Below are 22,293 nucleotides of genomic sequence, written 5' to 3' on the forward strand. Positions count from 1 at the left end.
GACTGAGTAGTAAAAATTGCCTATGGTTATGATATAACATTTAGCAACGTTAAACGTTGGGATGATTTTCAAGTTTCAATTTGTCGCAAAAAATCATTTCCACTAATCAGTCTTTTACTATAAATTCATTCATTTTTTTTTTCAAAGGCTCCGTCCCAAATAGTGCACGAACAGACTTCTGAAGGAACTTAAGATTCGTTTTTTTTTTTTTACACATGTATACCAATTCAGAGCACATATATAAATATAAAAATTTGTATTGAATGTTGAAAACAGGATGGAAAACTAAGCAGATTAAGAACTTTTAGTTTTCTACCATCTGAGGGAGTTAATAGTTTTGTACACAATATTAGATTCGATTTTATTGGCTGGCTCCTGAAAAGAAATCCATTAGCTTTTTAAATTTGCACATTCATGCATGAGAATGACATTGTGCATTTCCAAACAAACTGATAGACAAATATAAATGTAAAAATGGTCACTACTGGATGTCTATACTGGTGCCCAGTTATAATTTGATTTTTTTTCTTTCATTCTTACAAAGTCAAAAAAAAAAAAGTTTGCTATATTGTGCAGTGTATAGGTCTCTCTCAAATATGTCTTTTCATTTACCATGTAATTTAATTTCAATACAGAAAAGCTAAAACAGAGATTGTAATTTATCTGGAATGCAACAAAGAAAAATGAAAAACAACGTTTTAAAAGCATTTGAATGATCTTTTATTGTCCTTTGTCCCTATGCATACATAAATACATTTACGTTGAAATTATGGCAATATTGTACACACACACACACGTATGTGGTGCGTTTTAAAATGTTATACTAATAACAAATGTACATGAAGTGTATCTAATGTACAAATATGGGATATGAAATGTAACTACATTTCATATAGGATTTTCATATATAAAAATGCACACTTACACACTTCATAAGTGCACACATATCCACATGCACACTACAGTGCACAAAGGGGGGAAAGTGATTTATTTCAATTGAAAAATGAAAGGAAAAAAACTGCATGTAGAGAAGACCTATACAATCCACAATATTCCAGATTGCGGCGGCATAACGAATCTTCGAGTTCATGTGGTCAGTGTGCATCGTCTCTGCCTAATGTGTGTTTTCAGTTTGTGCAGCTACTCCACTGCTCAGTGTACGGACACAGTCTTTCTGAGGTAGACTGCTCAAATCAAAGAACAAGCCTTTTTTTTATTATTTTTATTGTTTTTATAAGTTTTTATTTTTATTTTCTTTAATACAAATGTGTGACATTCAAAAAAGACAGAACATAGGTACTACATGTCAATATGTAGCAATGAGGTAGAAATGGTCATAAAGAAAAATGGTTGAAAAACAAACACTGGTGACCACTTGAAGGAAACAACCATCAACAATAGCGCTAAAGGAAATTAATACAGCAAATTAACAAAATCAAGTGATCTTTTTGTATGTATATCCATAGAGGAGATGTGCTTTAAAACATGGTACTTTTTGGATGTTCCCACATTTCCTTTGCCATCAGCTAAAGGAATGATCCGGTTCAATATAAGTTAAGCTCTATTGACAGCATAATATTGATTACCACTGAAAATAATTTGGACTAATCCATCAGTTAAAAAAACAAACAAATCAAAATTCATAGTTAAAGTAACACTTACGATGGAAGTAAAGAGTGCTGGAGGGTTCAGAAGCATTTTTGTTAAAGCACTTACATGAATTATGCAGCACAAAGCTGTAAATGTGTTTGAAATGACTTTTCTGAAGTGGGAATACTTTTCTAGTGGATGAATGCCTGAATATCACAATGATTCCTGTTATGTATTGGCTTTACTGTGCATTATGACATTGAGGTTAAAAGACTGCATACAGCTTTAGCAAAGTAAATTAGTTTAAATCAAACTAGTCTTATGTTAACAAGTAAATGCAATAATATTGGCTATAATTTTGAAACAAAAATAACTGGCCTTGTACTTGTTCTTGTAAATGACTGTAAATATTAAACATTTTTTTGGTACTGGTTTGTCTTAAAAGAAGTGACATGACCAAAAATGTTTTCTGTCCTAATTTATGTTATGTTGTCAAGAACATTCCTTTAACCAATTACAAAGAGCTTTCAAAAATAAAATTAGGAATCCGTTTTGTTCAAGGGCATTTAGGCCACAAACATTAAAAAAACAACACCTGCAGAAACACTAAAAGATCATTTTTCTTTTCAGGGTCAGTGCGGGATTTGTTCATCAGTGCTATTTGGCCACATGGTAAAATCAATGTGAAGTCCCATATACATTTCCCTAAAAGTGTGGATGAATTCAAATCGTCAGAGATACAGATCAGCTGTTGATCTTAAAAAGCTTTGTTCGCTTTGGTTTTGACAATTACGTGGGATAGGCTTTAACACACAAAACATAAAAAGTGCATTTGACAAATTGCACAATAGTAACTTTTCTTCAAAACATCAAAACAAAAACAAGAAAGCAGAATGAAAATACCATTTAAGAAAAATAATGTTTCCATTTTAGACGACAAAACAAGGTTAGAAATCATAGTCCTTTGGGTGTACATATCACTTTACGAACATTGTGAAGAAAGTGGTGTCTCACAGCTACAGAAAAGACTATCTGGATGTCTGCCAGAAAAGTAGATATTTCTTTAAGGATGTCATATATATATATACACATGTATTGGATGAACGAAGCCTCCGACTGCTAAATAAGCACCTTAAAATGGAGTCAAATTACACTACAGTGGACGTAAAAAAAAAACAAAAAAACTTGAAACCGAGTGTGCATCCTCTCCAACATTTGAGACACATTATATAAAGGCCAGAGAAAAACTGATTCGTGAGAAAAAGGGACACATCGCTTCACCAGCTCTAGTGCTAGACAAAAAAAGCTGACTCAAAGGATCAGAGAAAGTAAACATAGCAAGAAACAAACAAAAAATACATTCAAACATAATGTTTCCTCTTATGCTTACCAACATCCTGTGCTACCTTGAACTAGAAACATACTGTATGCAAGTACACAAATGCAAAAGTTTAGTTAAAGTACTGCAAGAGCATGTTGTGCGTACTTGCAATATTGTGGAAGTAACATACCTCCATTCTCAAAGGGGCAATAGAGTTTCCTTTAAATGTCTACACCAGGAAACTGGGTGTACAAACATAAAAATATAAAGAGTTTGACTAACTTGCTCAGCAATAATATCACAATAAACTGTTACAGTAGTTGTCTTGATGCTGCATCTTAATTTGCCGCCTTATACCAAGCCTTTAAAGTATGTACTCTTTGGGACATACAACATCATAATTGCATCTTTAACATGATGCATTTAAAAGTTAATGACCAAACGCTTTACAAAAGTTCACAATGTTATGTAATAATGTGAATAACATATGTATATGTGACCTTGGACCACAAATCCAGTCTTAAGTCGCTGGGGTATATTTTTAGCAATAGTCTAGTTTGCAGTCTGATGCATTTTGGAAAGCAACAACACTAGCATTCTTCTAACCTGCATTGCTATAAGCACTTGCATACTTGCGTAGAGTACATTTCTGGCTTTAGGGAACATGGCCCCAGTAAGTGGCCCCAAAGAGACCCCATCAATAATGTGTGTGTTAACACAAAGGGGTGTTTACAGTCGTCTGGGTACTCAGAGCAGAGGAATTGCACAGGTAGTTTGAGACAAACGTTTCTTGTTTCTTTCTTGGAAAAAAGGCAGCTTGTTCTTTATGGAGGCTTCAGAGCAGAGCAAACCTAAAGAGGTTGAAGAAACCAAGCTCTCATCTTTCTGTTCTAGTTGCAGAGAAAATAGTGTGAAACTGAGGTAGAACAGAATGCAGGGTACACATGATCCTTTAGATATCTTTACACCAACCAACACAGCAGCAGGACAGAGTTCGAAACAAAAACGAACCATACGTAAATGTGTTATGAAGAATGTGAAAATATTTCCACTTTAAGAATCTTGTAGTCTCTTTGTAAAGTTGTGATTTACCCCAACTCTATTCTGCAGAGAGGAGACAAACACGCAAATGTTGAAGTCCACTGCATTCTCTGGCACTGACCTGGTTTTGGACAAATCTAATCAACACAACAGATAGTGCCCATCTCTGACTCGAGTGTTCGTTGTAGAGTCTGAACTGTGCTATGCAGGGAGGAACAGGTGCTGTTGTCAATACTGGAACACAATTCTGCTTTCGAAACTTAAAGCAATGTCCGCAAAGGAATTTAAACATAATTTAGAAGGAACAATAAGAATAAAAAAGAAACTCCCCAAATTGTTCTTCCAAACAACCCAGAAATGTTCTGGTTACATTCATAGTCATATCCTTTTGATTTTTTTAATGGTTGAGGTAAACCTAGAGTTTTTGAAGAAGCAAATTAGAAACCAAACCAAATGTAGTCAGCAGTATGTAGTGCTATCGCATAATCCTTTTTGAGGTACTGTACAAATCACAATCACTTTCCTGAGGTTTTGAAGAAAATCAAACAAGTGAATTTCATAAATTAGGATCCGGATTCAAAGCACATCATGGACCTTATCCTGCCCTTCCTGGGGACTACAGGTAAGACTTGATTGAGGAATACTGTTGTTATTTTGAGAGAAGTGTCAAAAACAAGAAAATGAATGAAAAGCAGAACATGTCTGATTTAGTTTCATGTTAAAGCTCTCTATATTAGCACATGCCACCAATGTAGATGGTGAGGCAAACAAATACAAATCAATAAAGCACCACTTCAGGCACTTCATAGCAACAAAATTTCAAAAACAGCAGAATGATATTTACACACAAAGAAGTTGGTCCTGACTTACAGAGTTCCTCGGTAAGTGGAGCTCTGCGTCTGCAGTACTGAGCCCAGAAAACAGTATCTCTCTGTCTGGATTATGTGCAAAGGGCCAGACCTTGACTTAAGTACAGCCATGCATCATTCAACTGTATCTGACAGTCCTTCAGGTTCTTCTTTAGGGGTCTACATTTGTAATAACCACACTATTTAATTGCATGTGTCACGCAAAGAATGCTGAATTGTAATCCCCTCTTAGAGCAAAGGAGGTCACCCCTCAGATTTCATTACACCCTCACTCTTTACTGACTACAACCAAACATCTTATTCCATTCAGTGTATGTATCAAGTTCTTTTTGTGATATGCTGGGCTGGATTTTGCAAAACACATTCTCAAAGTCTTGGTATGACACCGGTCTCATCTGACCTGGCATCATTCTGGAAAGGTCTGTGCTGGACATGCCGTGGAGAGGACCAACTATGGCCTCCTGGCAAAGTCGGACCACATCCAACCCGGAGAAGCCTTCTGTCCGCTGAACAAGCAGTGCAACCTCTTTGTCACTGAGGCAGTAGTTATGCTGTGAGAGCAGCTGGCTGAATATCTGGTGTCGTGCGGCAGCATCCGGTAAGGGGACAAGCAACCGTTTTACAAAGTACCTTCGTAGAGTCTCGTCAATCTCTTCAGGTTTGCTGGTGGAACATACTACTAGAACATGTTCCTCTGGTGAGCTCAGAACTCCATCGAGCTGGAGGAGGAGTTCACTCTTGATTCGGTTCACTGGACTTTCTTCATTCAACTGGGCAGACAACAGCAGATCTATATCACTGATAAAAACCACAGAAGGCTGCCGACAACGAGCAACAAGGAATGAGGCCTGGACGATCTTCTCGCCCTCTCCAAGCCATTTTGTGACCAGAGCAGAGCCACTAAGGATGAGGAAAGCTGCGCCAAGCTGACTGGCCATACACCGGCCGAGCAGTGTTCTGCCTGTGCCCTGAGGTCCAAAGAGAAGGATGCTGCGAGGTAATGTGGCCATACCGCTGAACATGTCTGGCCTCAGAATAGGCCACAGGACTTCATCCTTGATGGTAGCTTTTGCCATCTCCAGTCCAGCAATGTCACTCCAGTCAACAGGGGGTACCTGCTGCAGAATCTCAGTAGTGACTATCTCTACCAAACTAGCATCGCTATTTTTTAACTGCTCCTCAGCGGGGTGGCTGGATGAAGTGGCCGTACCAATGGAATGAGGGTGATGCTGTCTGCTGTCGTCACCATGGTCACTCAAGACAGGGGATCCAAACTTTCCAAATGACTGGCCTGAGCGCAGGGATCCCAAGGAACCTTTGGAGGATCCGTAAGAAGGAGGGGTTAGTGCCCTGCTGGACTGGCTGCCGAATTTCCGCTGCTGATCCTGTGGCACTGACTGCTTCGTGGGCTTAAACGCCAAAGATGATGTGTCAGCATTCCTGTCAAATCCATTCCCTCTGGTTGAGTCAACAAGACTGTTGTCTGGCATTCTGTACATGGGGCTTTGAGCAGAATGCTGCTGGCTGTAGTTGAAATTTCCATAACTAGAGTCCATATCTCCCTGGCCCGTCATGTAAAATGCTTTTCTTTTCAGTGTGTTGGCCGAGCTGCCATTCAAAGGTGTTGGTGCAATTGGTGCATGGTTGTGGGATTGGTAGGAGTAACCGGGAAGGGTGGAAGGGGGTAGGGGAGTGGGGGCAGCAATGCCTGAGGGCAAGTAAGCTGAGGGAGGGGGTGCTCCTCCTGGGCTGTAGCCTGGGGCAACAGCAGTCTGTGGGGGATAACCTGCTGGAGGGTAATTGTAACTGGAGAGATTGGGGGAACTTGCATTATAGCTGGGCACTAGGGTAGGAGGTGGCGGGGGTGGAGGCTGAAGGAGCCCAGCACTGTGCAAAGGTGAGGGATGTGGGGACGGGAGAGCTGGTGTGCTTTGCCCACCGCTGTAAGTGGAATGCAAGTACGAGCCATTGTAACTGCTCGCGAATTCCTGAGAGGAGATCCCCGAATGCAGTGTAGTAGACGCATGATTCCCGCAGTTACTACTGGAGTAGCTGGGCTCACTCAAGGTACTTGCCACACCAGAGGAGGTGCCAACACTTGCCGTCACATCTGGAGGAGGCAGGGCGGGAGTCATGCCATTCTTACTTACAGAAACCACATCTGCAGCACAGCTCATTGGGTAGATCCCCTCCTGCCATGCTTCACTCTCTGACTTGCGTCCATTTAAGAGTCCTGGGGCACTCTCGGAGTACGAGCACAGGAGCGCCCGCTCACTGGGACCCTCTAGGATACCAGAATACTTCTCTGCATATTTCTTCAGAAGGTTGGAGGCCGTCAGTGCTGATATATCGTCATTGGCCCAGGCATACTGGTAGGTCCTCTGCAGGTGTCCACGGTATGCCTCTGCTTTATGTGCAGGGGAACGTGTTGTGGATGAGATGTCGAAATGTTGCTCGGCCCACTGCACATGCTCTGGGGTCCACTGCATCTTTAAGCCTAAACAACAAACAAAAACAATCAGGTGTGAGAAACTTGGACTCATGAATAGAGACTGATAGATCTGCCATGTTGATTCATCTGAAATGGCTGAAATTTATCTGATAACTGAGTAGAAAATGTAGTTTTTGTTGAACAGTTATGGCTTGCAAATGTTAATTGCATAATGTTTAAAGACATTTTATCATGCATATAATTTTATAAAAATTATTTTCAAATAATTTTATAGAACTGTGAATATAAATATTGTAAAATTTCAGTGTTATACAGAAATAAGTGTTTGTCATTAAAAACACATTGGTCGACCACTGGGGTTTTCAGGGTTTTCCTTTTGTGACACTTAGGAATTAATGATCCAATAAGCAACTGCTTTTAAAAAGAAACAACAAAAGTAACATATTATTTCCATTCCCCCCCCCCCATCTAACTCTCGGAGAGCCTTGGCTTCATATCGCAGGCACTGCTTACAGTTGGTATCGCTGGAAAAGTGCAGATTTGGGCCTCCAACACCTGGTTAGAACAGTATAATGCACCCTGCACACAGCCGAGTGACACAGACATCGCAGGTCACTCTATAATCCAACTCTCATCTAAAGCAGTCCCAGACAGTTTCGAATCTGCTTGGAGGAGTGCAGCAAAGCAATCTCCCAGGCAGCGCTCTACTGCTTTCATCACACAAACTCACAGCACGGCATGAATTACAACAGCTTTCTGTCTGCCGTCCGCCTCCTGGAGCACAGGGAACTGGAAAGGGGAAAGAAAAAAAACATGCCTGCCTCCCTCTAGTTCACTGTAATGCTCCCCTTTCTCTCTCTCCCTTTCACGCTGACGCATTGGGCTCTGTCTCTTTCTCTCTGTCTTTTCTCTCCGCAGGCTCTGTCTTTTATTGGCTCCGGGGCTCAAAAGCCACCATCAAGTTTAATCCCAAACTCCATTTGCAAACACAAGCAGTTACATACGCTGTCATCTTAGACACAGCATGGGATTATCAAAGAGACATTTACTCAAGAGCCGACGAGATGACGGGGGTGGTCGCACACGCACTCTCGCCGTCTGTAGATAGACTTCTGATGACAACAGTGTTTGGCTGCAGTGTCCAGCAGGCGTGTTATTGTGCTCACGCCTCCTGCTTATCTGAGCTTACTGGGCCTAAGCGCTCACAAACACTATTCACGGCACAGAAAAAGACACCATTTATAAGCGTTTAGTGATGTGTCCATTTCTAAAACCTGTCAAATTACCTAAAGACTGCCACTGTCCCTGTATTCAATGGCAAACTCAACATACCTCTCAAAACATGATATAAACAGATGATCACTTCTTGTAGCATGTGATCATAAATGATACAGATGATCGATATACAGTACATTCAGCTAATTAATAACATTTGTAAATGCAAAATATGCCTATATTTTTAATAGAACATTTTAATATATGAAAACGCAGTGCAGGACACAAAGAAATCCCTGCATTACAAAATTACTTAATTACGCATCGGCAGCAAAATGACAAATACATAACATTATATCACCTAGCCCTACTCGTATTTCCAGAGTCGGTGATGTCTACTTACTACGTCTCTATAAAGAAATCCCCTTTGTTACCCCTTCAGTGTATTGTGTGTGTATCAGAGCACTTTCTCTACATTAGAAGATGGGCATGTGGTTTTCCTTCGCCTGAATCCCCCAGCAGCCTGGACAGACACCACACACACACACACACACACAGCTAATTAGCAGGATGATGCTGAGCTAATTGTGTTAATTTACAAGGTTTTAGTCAAAGGGATCACTGCTTTGGCTGGCAAGGCTGTCAGGCCCACAAGTTAATGACTAAGAAAGGCTGAAGACAAAAGAAAGCTGGCAAGAACATGGCAGACATGCCAGCAAGCCCATTAATAAAGTCCAAATCTAGACAGATGTCAGTTCTAGTATGATTATCAACTGATAAGCAATGCAATGCCTATGTAAGACTTGCTAGCGATAAATACATTTCATTATCCGAGCCAGACTTTCCCTTAATCAATTTACAAAAGCAGGTCCCAGAGTGAGCATTTGAAAATCTAAAATTGCTGCATGCAATTGTGGAAAATAAAATTATTTGATGCAATTATGCCAATGCAAGTGACATCTGAAACACATTTTTTCAACAGATCCCCATGCATTTAACTGTGCCAACAAATTAAATTTTACACACTGCGGTTAGCTTTTTTTTGTTTGTTGTTGCTTTGCATTAAAGAAGAAAAAGTGCAGAGTAAAACCAGATTTTTCGAATAGGTAAATGAATAAAAGATTATTGGATTACTTTTTACAAGAAAATTCTACTTCAGTCTTTCTACTTCATTCAACATGTTGCAGTTTAATAGCAGTATCCTTGAGACACTATAATAGTGTTTTTAGTAATATTTTGAATTTAGTTTTTATTTTTATATTTTACATGTTCAATTTTAGTTAATTTGGGGTGTTTTAGTAGTTGTTTTTTTTTATATACGACTATGATTTTTTAAATTAATTTATTTTGGTTTTAGTTGTATTAGTACATAAATTTAAACTGAATTAAAAGGAGAAGTGTTGCATTGGCAACTTGCTGATGTTGATTTATTTATCTCTTTTTCTACATTTTTCTTCAGTTCATGATTTTCTTTTCAGGTTACAAAATTGATTTATTTTTTTATGTATTTATTTTTTTCAAGTGTGTTTACTCCTGTATAGCACAAATGTCAGGTTAACTAAAAATATGAAACATTCACTGACATGAATTTTGACTATAAAATATACCTGCAATAATATTTCTTATATCAGATTATAGTATTTTTAATAAAAATATCTGCTTGCTAATATTGATTGTTCTCCTTTAATAACCTATTAAACACTGGAAGCATAATTGCCATCATCCAAGGACAAGCTTTTCATTTTTTATCATGCAAAAAGCGTGCGGCTGCTGTGCCGGCGAATATTACCTTGGGAATTCAGCGGTTCGACTATCTCCCTGCCTCTGTACATCCACTTGTTAATGCATTTATTACTCTTCTTTCATGTTCCACTTTGGTATATATATATTTATATATATGGCTTCTCTCACAGGCAGGTCTTTGTGAGGAATGTGGGTGTTAACTTGCTCTACAACAAAGACAGACATTTCAAGAGGTTGAAATCCTGCGCTGCACACACAGACAGATTTCAAACAATGCTCTCTTCTCGCAGTTAGATGGGTTTTATGAAACGTACTAAGCCCAAACAAAAGAACAAATTCACTTCCCGTCACTATTACCAAGCCATTACAAAAATAAAACCTTTCTCAACAAGATTAAAGCAGTTGGAAATGAGGCATCAAGGATTTATTTTACAGGAGAACAGGGAGTTGATCTGGACACTTTGAATTCAAGTGCTCACCTCATGCATGTTCCAGTATTTGTAAATGGCTTTTTTCTATTTTTATTCAATATGCTTACGTTGACCCTTCAGACAGTCTCGTCCCTATAGCTTGTTCAAACCTAAATTGAGAGCTTTGTGCAATGTCACCGTTTGAGAAAGATTTGAGGATTATAACTGAACGATGGAGGAGGAAAACGAGAGGCAGAAAGAGAGATAGAGAGAGAAGCAGAAAATGAATCATGTGTAGTCTGAATTTATACTTCACTAAATCATCTCGGTGCTCAAGTTTCAGTTAGCGCTGTGACAAACATTAATAACACAAAAAACACATACTTATTGCTACTAGAGGTATAAAAGTATCAGTCAAGCCTTTCTAATCTGTCATCGGTGAGCTTGCTAACTTCTTAGGGAACATGCCGACTAGCAATCTGATTAACAATGTGCTTAGTTTACCATGTTATGCTCTAGTTCATAAGGCCTTGATGATAAAGTAATTAATTGGCCAGACATAAATCAAATAAAGTTAACACTTTACAACAAGGTGCTATTAGTTAAAATTATTTCATGCAACAAAAAGCAACACATTTGCTACAGTATTTATTCATCTTTGTTAATGTTTGTTAATAAAAATACAACTAATCATTGTTAGTTCAAGTCAGCTCAGGTCAACTGAATAATATTAATAGATACGATCTTAATAATCTATTAGAAAAAGTTCAAGTGAACATTAAGATTAATAAATGCTTATGTAGTTTACTAATGTTAACAAAAGCAACCACCATATTATTAAGTGCTACCAAAATACCCAAATAAATAATTTAAATAAGGTCTCATTTGTTAACATTAAATAACATGAACTAAAAATGTATGCTTTACATACTTTACTGCATTTATTAAACAATGTTGATTTCAACATTTACAAAATCTCTTTTTTTTTTTAGTTATCCGTGTTATTTTAGTATTATTTATATAGGCCTACAGTTATAGTTTTTATTAAATCTATGAATTAGCCTTTTTTATATTTACTATTTAGGTTTAATTTTTTAATTATTTATTTCCTGTTAGTAATTCTTAAAAGTATTTAAGGTAGTTGCTAAGGCAGCATTTCTTTTAATTTAACTATTATATCTTATATTTTGCTATATTTAAGCTTAATTTCAATGAAAAAAGAAATTTTTTATTGTTTTAGTAAATATTTATAAAGTTTGAAAGCACTGATTAAACAGCTTACAAATAATGCATTAACTAATATTAACAAATGAATATTTATACACACACATAATGATTTTTATTTTTGTATAAAAAATAAATTTATAACACTTTATAATAAGTTCTCATAAAAAAAATAAAAAAATCTTAAAAATTGTATTATGCTTAGAGTTGCCTATGTAGGGTACACCAAATAGCGGACTTGTGAGGTTCCAGTTAGTTGCTATCTTAGAAGACAGCATGGCAGCTCAGCAGATTTAGGCACAGAGCAAACGTCAGCCCTAAGAAGCATTAATTCTCCTCTATGTAATCTGAAGAGTCATACAATTACTTGTGTTTGTACTAAAGGCATGTCTGGAGCCAGCCTGAGGCCTCAAAGCTCAATTCCCACTGATTGACCTCACACAAAACCCCCTTTTGTTTAATTCACCAGTCTGCTGGTCTACTTTACGCCTGGAAAATCTTAGATTATGCTGACCATTGTCACTCATTTGGGTGAGATGGCAAACAAAAACCGACTAGACTGATTGATCGCTAGCTGGACTTCATCAGACGAGATATTCTTAAGGTGTATTGAAGGTTTAGCTCGTGGTCTAGTGCTGGTGGGTCGCAGGTCTTTTCTGAATGTCACAATAGCAAGAAAAAAAAATGTTAAATGCATAGAATAAAATACTAAATTCACAGTTATGAGAAGTAAATGAAATACAATTTTGTAGTGTGGAGATAACACTTCAGATATCATCTGTTGATGACCACATCGAACTTTTGAGGACTTTGTTTAGAAAAATGAGTTCACATTCACAGCCGCACAGATATGTTCATTTGCATTCAGGCTCTTTTTGATAGCCTATAAATCCTAATATTAACGTTATGTTGTATAAATAGCGAAGCATATTCTACATGAAATTATGAGTTTAATCCCACTGACTAAAAACACAAAATCAAATGCCTCACTCTAATTGGTCATCTTCAGCGCGCGCAGCTCAAAACAAAAATGCTGAATATTAATATAACTACTGTCATATAACTTTATAATGAGAGCACTACTGTAAAAATGGTGAATTGTTAGGGTTTCGCTGACGTTTAGTGTTAACTATTTAATCAAAACATGAAAACATTATTTACCCTGTTTGTATCTGCAAGACATTTGTTACTAATTTTCCCTGTGTCAACATCAGTAATTATGGCTGGTGAATGTCTGGCTTGACTCAATGTATTTTGCCCCTCCCCCAAATATATGATTCGACTTTCAGTCGAATATCAGAAAGATTCGGTCTTGAAAATATTGTTTGACATAAAATGTTATAACAGTATCTTGCTGTTAATAAAAAAACACTGTTACTTAGCAGAAGCTTGTCAAACACAGACATCCTCAAAATGATTACACCAAGTCAAAGAAAATATGACACAGGGTTAATTTAAAGTAAAACTAAATAAAGTTTGTGGAGTGCAATGAATTAATGGCCATTCAGACATATTACAGCCGTTCAATACAAAACTTACTTTTATTCTTCTTCGTCTGTCAAGTTTTTTGTCTATGATTTGAAATAAATTTTTTAAATAGTGACTTTTTGGATAATTTTGTACAAATTCCACTATAACACAAACACAATGCCAAAAAACGGGTTTCAAAAAGATAATGGTCAACTTTCTCTTCTGAACTTCCAACCATTAGTTGATCTGACTGATTAAAGATCTGCATACTTCCTCACCTATTACAAGCTGAAACCTGACAGTAATTACTGATCATCGGTGCTCGTCTAATGCCTCTGTTAGTCCTGCGACTGATTAGCACACTGAGTTTGGATGGCGAGGGGGGAGCGAACGCACAGCGATACACTGCAGTGTGTCATTTCAGACACTGTGATCATGGCCAATGAGACAGAGAAGCTGACCTTTTTCGGATCTATTAATCTGGCTAGCCTCGGACGATTTTAAGCAAACAGCGGCGAGCTTGTGCTCTGTCGGTCCAATTTCCCAGCACGTAAATTGGACAGCCGCTCACACAATTCTCAATTCATTACTGTGCTGCTGAAAGGAAGCTACGAGGTGATGGAGAGGTCTGTGTGTGTGTGTGTGTGTGTATTGACTAGAGTTGTGCAGTTTGGTCATCCTGACTGCTCGAACACTCTTAGATAAATCAGACGAGCACCTCCGTTCCATCTGAACTGTATTTAAATAGTTAATTCCTGCACATACCAGTTATTTTTGTCTTGTTTTCATGTAAAAAAAAAAAAATCTAAATATTCATAAAAAAACTAAATCAATTGAACACAACATTATTTAAATACACATACGTTGTGATTTATTTTTCTGGCATTAGATTGGCATATAGATTTATAGTAGGCTTAATACACACATTCATACACACATTCATACACACACACACAGACACAAAGAAAACTGGACAATGGGCTAGTAAAAATAAACATTGTTTGATACAATTCTGTAAGACATGACATTCTAGAAGCAAATAAATCTTGTTTTAGGGGTGTTTAGATATTTGTTCTGCACGGAAAACAAGACAAAACTACAGAGAATTCAAATTTCTAAAATTAATTAGACATGATGCAACAGCCAGAGAAAACAGCCATTTTTTTGCAATGTGATATTTATTGATATGCATCAGATTGCATGATGTCTTGCTCTAAAATACTAATGAAATGGGAATTTTTCAGGGATGTAATGATGCACCTTGAGCCGGCTGAAAATCGATACAAATATGTGATGATTCAGATCAGCTGAGACGTTGCAGTTGGAGGGCACTGACTGTCTTTAGATAACTTTTAAACCTCATCTTGCCTCTGTAAATGCATATTAATGTAGAGTTCTGGTTTGTTTACAGCGGTAACCAAGGAAACGCAGTATTTCTGCTGTTCCATAAGCGCCACCTGCTGTCAGAGAGGGAATATGCGTCTCATTCAATCCATCTGCTGTTTGTTTAGTCCAGATGGTTTATGTAGTATAGTTTCAAAAAACTAGTCAGATTATTCTGTTTTGCTTCAAATTTCAAAATCACACTGTAATTAGTTTAATTTAGATTGCACTTTATATAAAAAAATATTAATGTTAATATTGTTATATAAAATGTTATACAGCCAAGATTGCATGATGCTTTGCTGTTTTATTTTCAGCATCTTAAAAAAAAAAAGGTTAATTCATCCTTAAATTAAATTAAATGTATGCATTTAGCAGACGATTTATCCAAAGCGACTTACAGTGCATTCAGGCTATCAATTTTTACCTATCATGTGTTCCCGGGGAATCGAACCCCCAACCTTGCGCTTGATAAGGAAGTGCTCTACCAATTGAGCTACAGGAATTAGATACGGTTTATTGATTTCTGTCCCAATTTTAAAAACAATCAGACTGCAAGGCACTGCCCAAAATGTCACTATAACAAACCACAATCTTCATTAAACTTTTGAAAATAAACCAATAATGGATAAATAAACCAGTACAAAGTCACTAAATGCATAAATTCAAGCACTTTCTTAGCATCGACATGCAACCGTTTTCTGCAGAATTCTGTGACATTAAAGGCCTGTTTTGGCTGGTTCTCACTCTAGTGTTTGGTGCTGGGTGGATGGATGTGGTTGCCCTCGGAGGAAGCTGTCATAATTGAAACGTGGCCTAATCAGACTCATTACCATTTTGGGCAATTTGCACCACCAAAGATGCTTATTAGGTAACTGTGTTTAATAAAGCGCTCTTTAGAAAGCTAACAGTAATGAGCTCTTTAAAGTCAGCTCGGAGTGTGATTATGCCAGTGGAAGTGTTTAGCCTGCCGCGCACAGACTGCTACATTTAGTCTTGTGCAATGTCATAATTAAGACATGCAGCCTGCTTTCACTGCCTCACAATGGATGCGGCTGCGGCCTGTAAAACCCGGGAAAATATTTATAATTACTGATCATTACAGCCCAGGGATTTTTATCTGCGGATGTAAACACAATTATGAGAGCCTCTTGCTTTCATGTGCCTCAAACAGAGGACTCGATATGACAAGCGTGCAAATAGTGTGGACACACATTAATTACATTTATAAATAAAAACAAGCTCGTGTTTTTGTTTCAGCGCTCTACTGATCTCTCCCGCGTGCACGCCTTTTCCCTTTCTCTTCTTTCGGAGCGAGTCTGGGATGTGCTTCTAATTCAATCGCTACTAGAAATCATTATGGCAATTCATCTTACATATCAACTTAAAAGGTAATTTAAAAATCCATGTCGTCCCCGTTCAAACGCTGCCGGAGAACAGAGGTCAACGTTTAGCCCCTAATTTACTCAAGAAATTTAGTCAAGGCCCTTTAACTGCCGTGGAGCACATGATTTTTCTGACCACGATGGAGAAGGACACTGACGGAAGAAAAAGATTATTATTTTTTTTGTATAGTTGCATTTCCAGTTGGGCTGGATGACATAATGAGCATCTATTTATGATATTCTAAACTTAATTAATCAACATTGTGAGTAGTAATTAAAGTTACTTTGATTAATCAAACAGTCCAAATATAGATAGATGTTCAATATATAAATGATAGAATAATTTAAATTAAGGATATAGATAAAATGACAGACAGACAGATAAAGACTTTCCACACACAGTCTTTGCTAATCAGTTAATGAGGAACATCATCTAATGAAGTAACACCTGCAGACTCACACTGCCTTCTGGGTGCTCTAATTTAATCAAGCCGTCTAAACACAATTAATCAATTAATTATTCTTAAATGCATGTCAGACACCGCAGTCCATCATTTAGTGATTTGGTTAATTGTAGGAGTGAGAGCAGAGACATGACAGGAAAATAACTGGGTCAATGACAAACAGCCATGTCTGATACAATGACAACCAGAAGAGCTGAATAAAAAAACTAAAAATCTGAATAATTAAAAACATTCTACAAGCATTTGTGTCGAGTTCTTGAAAATGCAATTTTTGCATTCATGTCAATTAAAAGCATTTATACCAAATACTTGACATAACAATTCTAAAAATGTCAGGTGGCATATCCATCAAGTAATACAAATATTTTAAAAAGACCTTCAATACACATCACAATTATTTTCCAAAAAAATTATATATTCCTAATATATTTTATCCTAATATATATATATTCAACAAATCAATAAATAAAATTTAGTTTTTTTGTGTGTGTGTTTTTTTTTTTTTCAAATATCCCCAAGCTTTCTTGAGTTATATCCCTAGAAAATATAAAATGTACCTTGCCTTTAAATAAATTTAATACTTGTCATGTGACAACAAAAAGGCTTCCCACATTGTGGCTATATCATATAAAATCTAAATTTCTCTCTCTCTCTCTCTCTCTTTCTTTCTTTCAATATCCAGAATAACAAACAAATAGGTTCACTTGAGTTATTTATTTTGAAAACATGACATTTACCTTGCTTTGACACGAAAGTAGGTAAATACATAAATAAATAAATGTTTAATAAAAAAACAAATGCCACATGACACCAAAAATACTTACTGCATTTTGGTTATATTACATAAACTACATAAAAATATAATAAGAATATAAAAATATAATATATTACAAATAAAAAAAATAATATAATTGTAATTAAATAAAAAAATCTGCATTGTTGTATTTTTGAATTAACAGATTTGAGAGGGTAATATCACATCACACTGACTGCTATATTGTAGTGTTCACTGTGCAGGCGTCTCTTCTATGAAAGCCAGACTGCTGACAACTAAGTGTGTGTTAATGCTGAAAGCATTTCACCTCAATCAAGCTGCTTCAGAGAGGACATTGTCACGCTGAGCCGTGTGCTGGGACTGAATAGCTAAAGCACTAAACTCTTTTTTCACTTTCGGCAGTGCAGCTGAACTCTCATTCCCACTGACACTCAGGCCTTCGGGCTTTTTCCAGCATGTCTGTTTAAATTTTCAGACTGACCTCTCTTCTGCAGATCTCCGCAGATTTGTGCATCTGACTCCAAACTCCTAGAGCTGAAAACAGCAATAGACCTTTTACTCAACGACACCAGAAAAATGAGCACAATGTCAGTATGATCACCTGTAAACATTCAACATCAACAGCATCTGAAATCAGAAAAGCAGATCTATTCGGTGAGTATTCATGTTATGCGCTCATTTCTAAAGATGCATGTTTTCAGACTGAAATATCCACTAAACATTCAATTCTCTAAATGTCAATTTCTGTAGATGTCAATACTATCACCATCGTCACTAATTGGTAATGCAAAAACACAATTGGTTATAAATTTATTTAGAATTATTATTTATTTTATTATTATTATTTATTTAGCATAATACACGCAAAATAAACATTAAAGAACGGCAATAAAAAAAAAAAAATAGAAATATGAGATACTATTATTGTTATTTAAATAAAATATTCTCCAACAAAAAAAATACATTACTATAATTATTAATTATTGTTATTATAATTATTATTATTTAGATAAAGTATATACTCATTTATTCAAGTAATAATAATAAGAACAATAATAAATAATTAATGTTGTGTGTTTTTTTTGAATATTTTATTTAAATAATAATAGTAGATTTACCTTATTATTATTATATATATATTTTTTTATATATAAATAAAATATATGCTTGCACATAAAATACATTTTAAATACTGGCAAAGGAGATTTACAAATTAATAATTTTAATAAGCTTAAAGAAATTATGTTTTCAGTAACACATAGCAAAGTGGACATGAATACTTTTTAATATTAATATGTGAAATATAATACATTTTTATATTAATAAAACAATCTCTTTATATATAAATAATGTACTATATATAAATAATGTACTATATATAAATAATGTACTAATATATATATATATATATATATATATATATATATATATATAATCTCTATATCACACACGCACATTGACTCAGATACACAAAATACAGCAAATTATATAAAAAAATTGAAAACGCTTGACTACAGAATCTGTTTAGGTAACTAATCTGCAAAATGAACAGTTATTGAACGATGCAATAACCTAAAACTGCCTGAAAATCATCCGATATATCGGCCTATCACACTGCCAACACAACTCTGCCTTTCCGTAACCTTCTCCGAATGAGTCTTTCACACAGGAACAGTTGGTGCGCTTGACCACAATAACACACCAACAACCTGAAGTGGTCAATCCGTCAATATGTTTGCGAGTCTTGCATATGTGCGGCGGGAGGCGAAGCCACACTGAAGAAACTGGAGGCGGATAATGTGATAATTTCTCTCTAATGTACCATCTGCTATTGTATCAATGTCAGCGTTAGCATGAAGCAGCTTTGCTTTCCGTCTGTAGCCTGATGCTCTCAGAGGCTTTCAGCGACGTCTGCCAAACACCGAACAACACCGCCTTACAGACAAACCACAGGCCCAAATCCAAGCCTACCTGCCAGAGCTGTGAGAAATGTACACGGTGTACTTATCTTTAATGTAGTTGGCCTGTCAGTCAAGCAGTCAATTTCCACAGACAAGGCCACTCTTTGTAAATCAGTGTAATATTCACGCTTCTATTCTGAGAAGACGAAGCGCCGACGGCGTGGACTCACTGTGACAGAGCTGTAATCATTTCAATCTGGTAAACAGCGATTATGCTTCTCAAAGCGTCTGGCTGTTCAACTGATACGCTAGACTCGTCTCTCCTCTCGCACGCTCTGGGAAACCAGACACACGGCATGGGTTTCAATCAATCTGGCAACTTCCCCGACGTTCATCAGGTGGGAAATTCATCCTGCAAGGTTTCTGATGCAATATACAGGTGAGAATTAGTGAATGAATTCACAGATATGAAGTCAAAGCAATCATTTTATCATTCAAAGGCTCCAGGCTGCGACTGGAACTACATGCAAATCTTTAAATAATGCAATGCATTATCAAAATTTATTTATAATATTGTGCTTCTGTGAGAGCAATACTGTAAATAAATTCAAATAAAATAATAAAATAGTAAATGAATCCATCAGTATGAAGTCAAATCAAGAATTGTATCTTTCGAGGGCTCCAAGGCTGTGACTAAAACTACAGTTTCATGCTTCGTTTATGCTAATCTTCAAATAATGCAATGTATATAATCAAAATTGATCCATAAAACTGTGCTTCAGTTAGAGTGACGCTGTAAATTAAATATTGAATTTACGGCAAGGAGCTTCAGGCCAAAACCTGAGAAGAAGAAGAAATAAATACTCAATAAACCTGCTTTTAGAGTTATGCTGTAAATAAAAATAAATCAATAAAAACAAAAGTTAATCCACAAAGATAGTCAGATAATCAATATTTTTAAACGACTCCAGAATGCAATTAAAATGCCAGTCTGATGCTTCATTTTCAGGCAAATCATCAAATACCGCAATGCAATCTCAAAATGCATCAATAAATATAAACTTTTAGAGTGATACTGTAAATAAAATACAAATTATAAAAGATTACATATAAATAAAAAAGATCTTTTTGGATTCATTTGCTTTTTTTCTGCAACAAAAACAACTTTAATGCTTACTTTCCAAGCAAATCTTCAAATAACGCAATGCATTAATAATGCACCCATAAAACTGCTTCTGTTAGTTATAATGTAAATAAAACAAAAGTTCCACTACATTCCGTTTCTTTTCAGTATGGACTTACACATCCTCTAAAACCCTTAATGCCAAAGTCATGCCAACCAATCTTCAGTAAATGATGCTTGACACTGAAAATGATTGACAGTCAGAGAGTGCTTCTGATCAGATTCTCTCCAGCTGTAGTGTATGATAGAAACATTTCCAGCTGGGTTTGCCTGTTCTTACGCTGACATCATCTCATCTGCTTGGGTCTCGTCCAGTGAGCTAATTATTTAGCCCATAACCCAGACGCGATGCACATTACATCGGCTGAAAGATAAATCATTACACAGTCTTTCTGATATTAAGTGGCTTGTAAGTACAGTGGATGCATCATATTTCAAGAGCAGACAATATACACAGACGTGACGGCAGCCAGAGTAATGACCAGCCATTATCTTATATTGCTTGCCATAATAATTTTGAAAGAGATTCGTTTGGTGAAAGGTGGTCCATCAGATGTTTGGGACAAAGACTTTCCTACGTAATCCAAAAATGGCTTTTTAAAGGTCATTAAATGAAGACATGGATAAAACCCTGGGGAGGTTATTTTTACATCTAAAACACTATTGATGACAGCACATCATGTGCAGTTATAAATATAGACACACATACACACACACACACACACACACACATATATATATATATATATATATAAATATTTTTCTGGCAATACATTAAGGGGAAAAAAAACTGGAAAACATGCACTGATCATTTTAAAGTAAATTAAATTAATATTTACTAAAGCAAAAAAGAAATAATATTTTATACATTGCTTTAGTATAATCTTTTATACACTTCTGACAATATAATTCATAAACTAATAACTGTAGTATATGTTTCAGAAATAGATGAAAAGGAAAAATCATATACTCAAAGTTAATATGAAAACATGCAATGACTTAAAAATAAGATATTTGCTAAATAAATAAATGCATATATAAAAAATATATATATTTATTTTTTAATAATATTATTAAAACAAATGATAAAAGCTATGTCTGTTGCAGGAATTGACTACACATATTTTCAGGTAAAACATTTAGTGTAAAAAAGGCCCCTGGAAATTGATTATTTATAAAATACACATACTAAAAACTATTTAATAAATAGGTATATTAAATATGATCCAATGGCTGAATTTGTTTATTATTATTATTATTATTATTATTATTATTATTATTATTATTATTATTATTATTGTAGCTATATAGCTCTAATTAAATATATGCATAATTCTGACATTGTCCCAAGATCATAAACACATAAGCACTGATAATAGCATTCATTTGTTCATCACTACATTAACTAAACTATAACAGACACTTGTAGAGACAGCAAGCTTAAAAACCTTAAAAAAAAAGAGCTTTGCTGAATGGTTCAGGTCGGATGGAGAGTCTTGTGAAGGGTGTCGTGCCCTTGCAAAAGCTTCATCACAAAGTGTCTTTTTGTTACTTCAGAAAAAATTAATTAAATGGATATAGACATTTGAAAATTCTGGATGAGTTTAGCACTTTATAACATAACTCCCTCAAACTTTAATCATTTAATTTCCCATAGAGATGTCAAATGGAAGAATGCGGCCCAAGGACGGCGAATAGGGCAACACTGTTCAGAAGAAGGGGATGTTGTTAATACTTGCACTTTTTGGAGTGGTGGTATAATTTTGATAGAATCAAATTCAATTAAAAATATTTCAATAAAAATGGCATATGAATAACAACCTTTTACAATAACATAATGACTGATTAATCAAAAATACTTTCATTT

The 22,293-nt window shown here is 35.9% G+C and overlaps 1 protein-coding gene across 3 annotated transcripts in view; it reads right to left on the minus strand.

Moving 5' to 3' along the window:
* Positions 1-805: 805 nt before the first annotated feature.
* LOC113052933 (fidgetin-like) overlaps positions 806-22,293 on the minus strand; it is a 59,991-nt gene continuing 38,503 nt past the window's right edge. For 2 of the 3 annotated variants that reach the window (XM_026217422.1, XM_026217421.1), the window contains exon 3: positions 806-7,318. In XM_026217422.1, coding sequence (XP_026073207.1) covers positions 5,097-7,318 — 2,222 coding nt within the window. In that variant the 3' untranslated portion in view covers positions 806-5,096. The remainder of the gene's footprint in view (positions 7,319-22,293) is intronic. The other variant, XM_026217423.1, reaches the window with a different exon arrangement.

The sequence above is a fragment of the Carassius auratus genome, chromosome 34 (genome assembly GCF_003368295.1).
Source record: "Carassius auratus strain Wakin chromosome 34, ASM336829v1, whole genome shotgun sequence".
Lineage (NCBI taxonomy): Eukaryota > Metazoa > Chordata > Actinopteri > Cypriniformes > Cyprinidae > Carassius > Carassius auratus.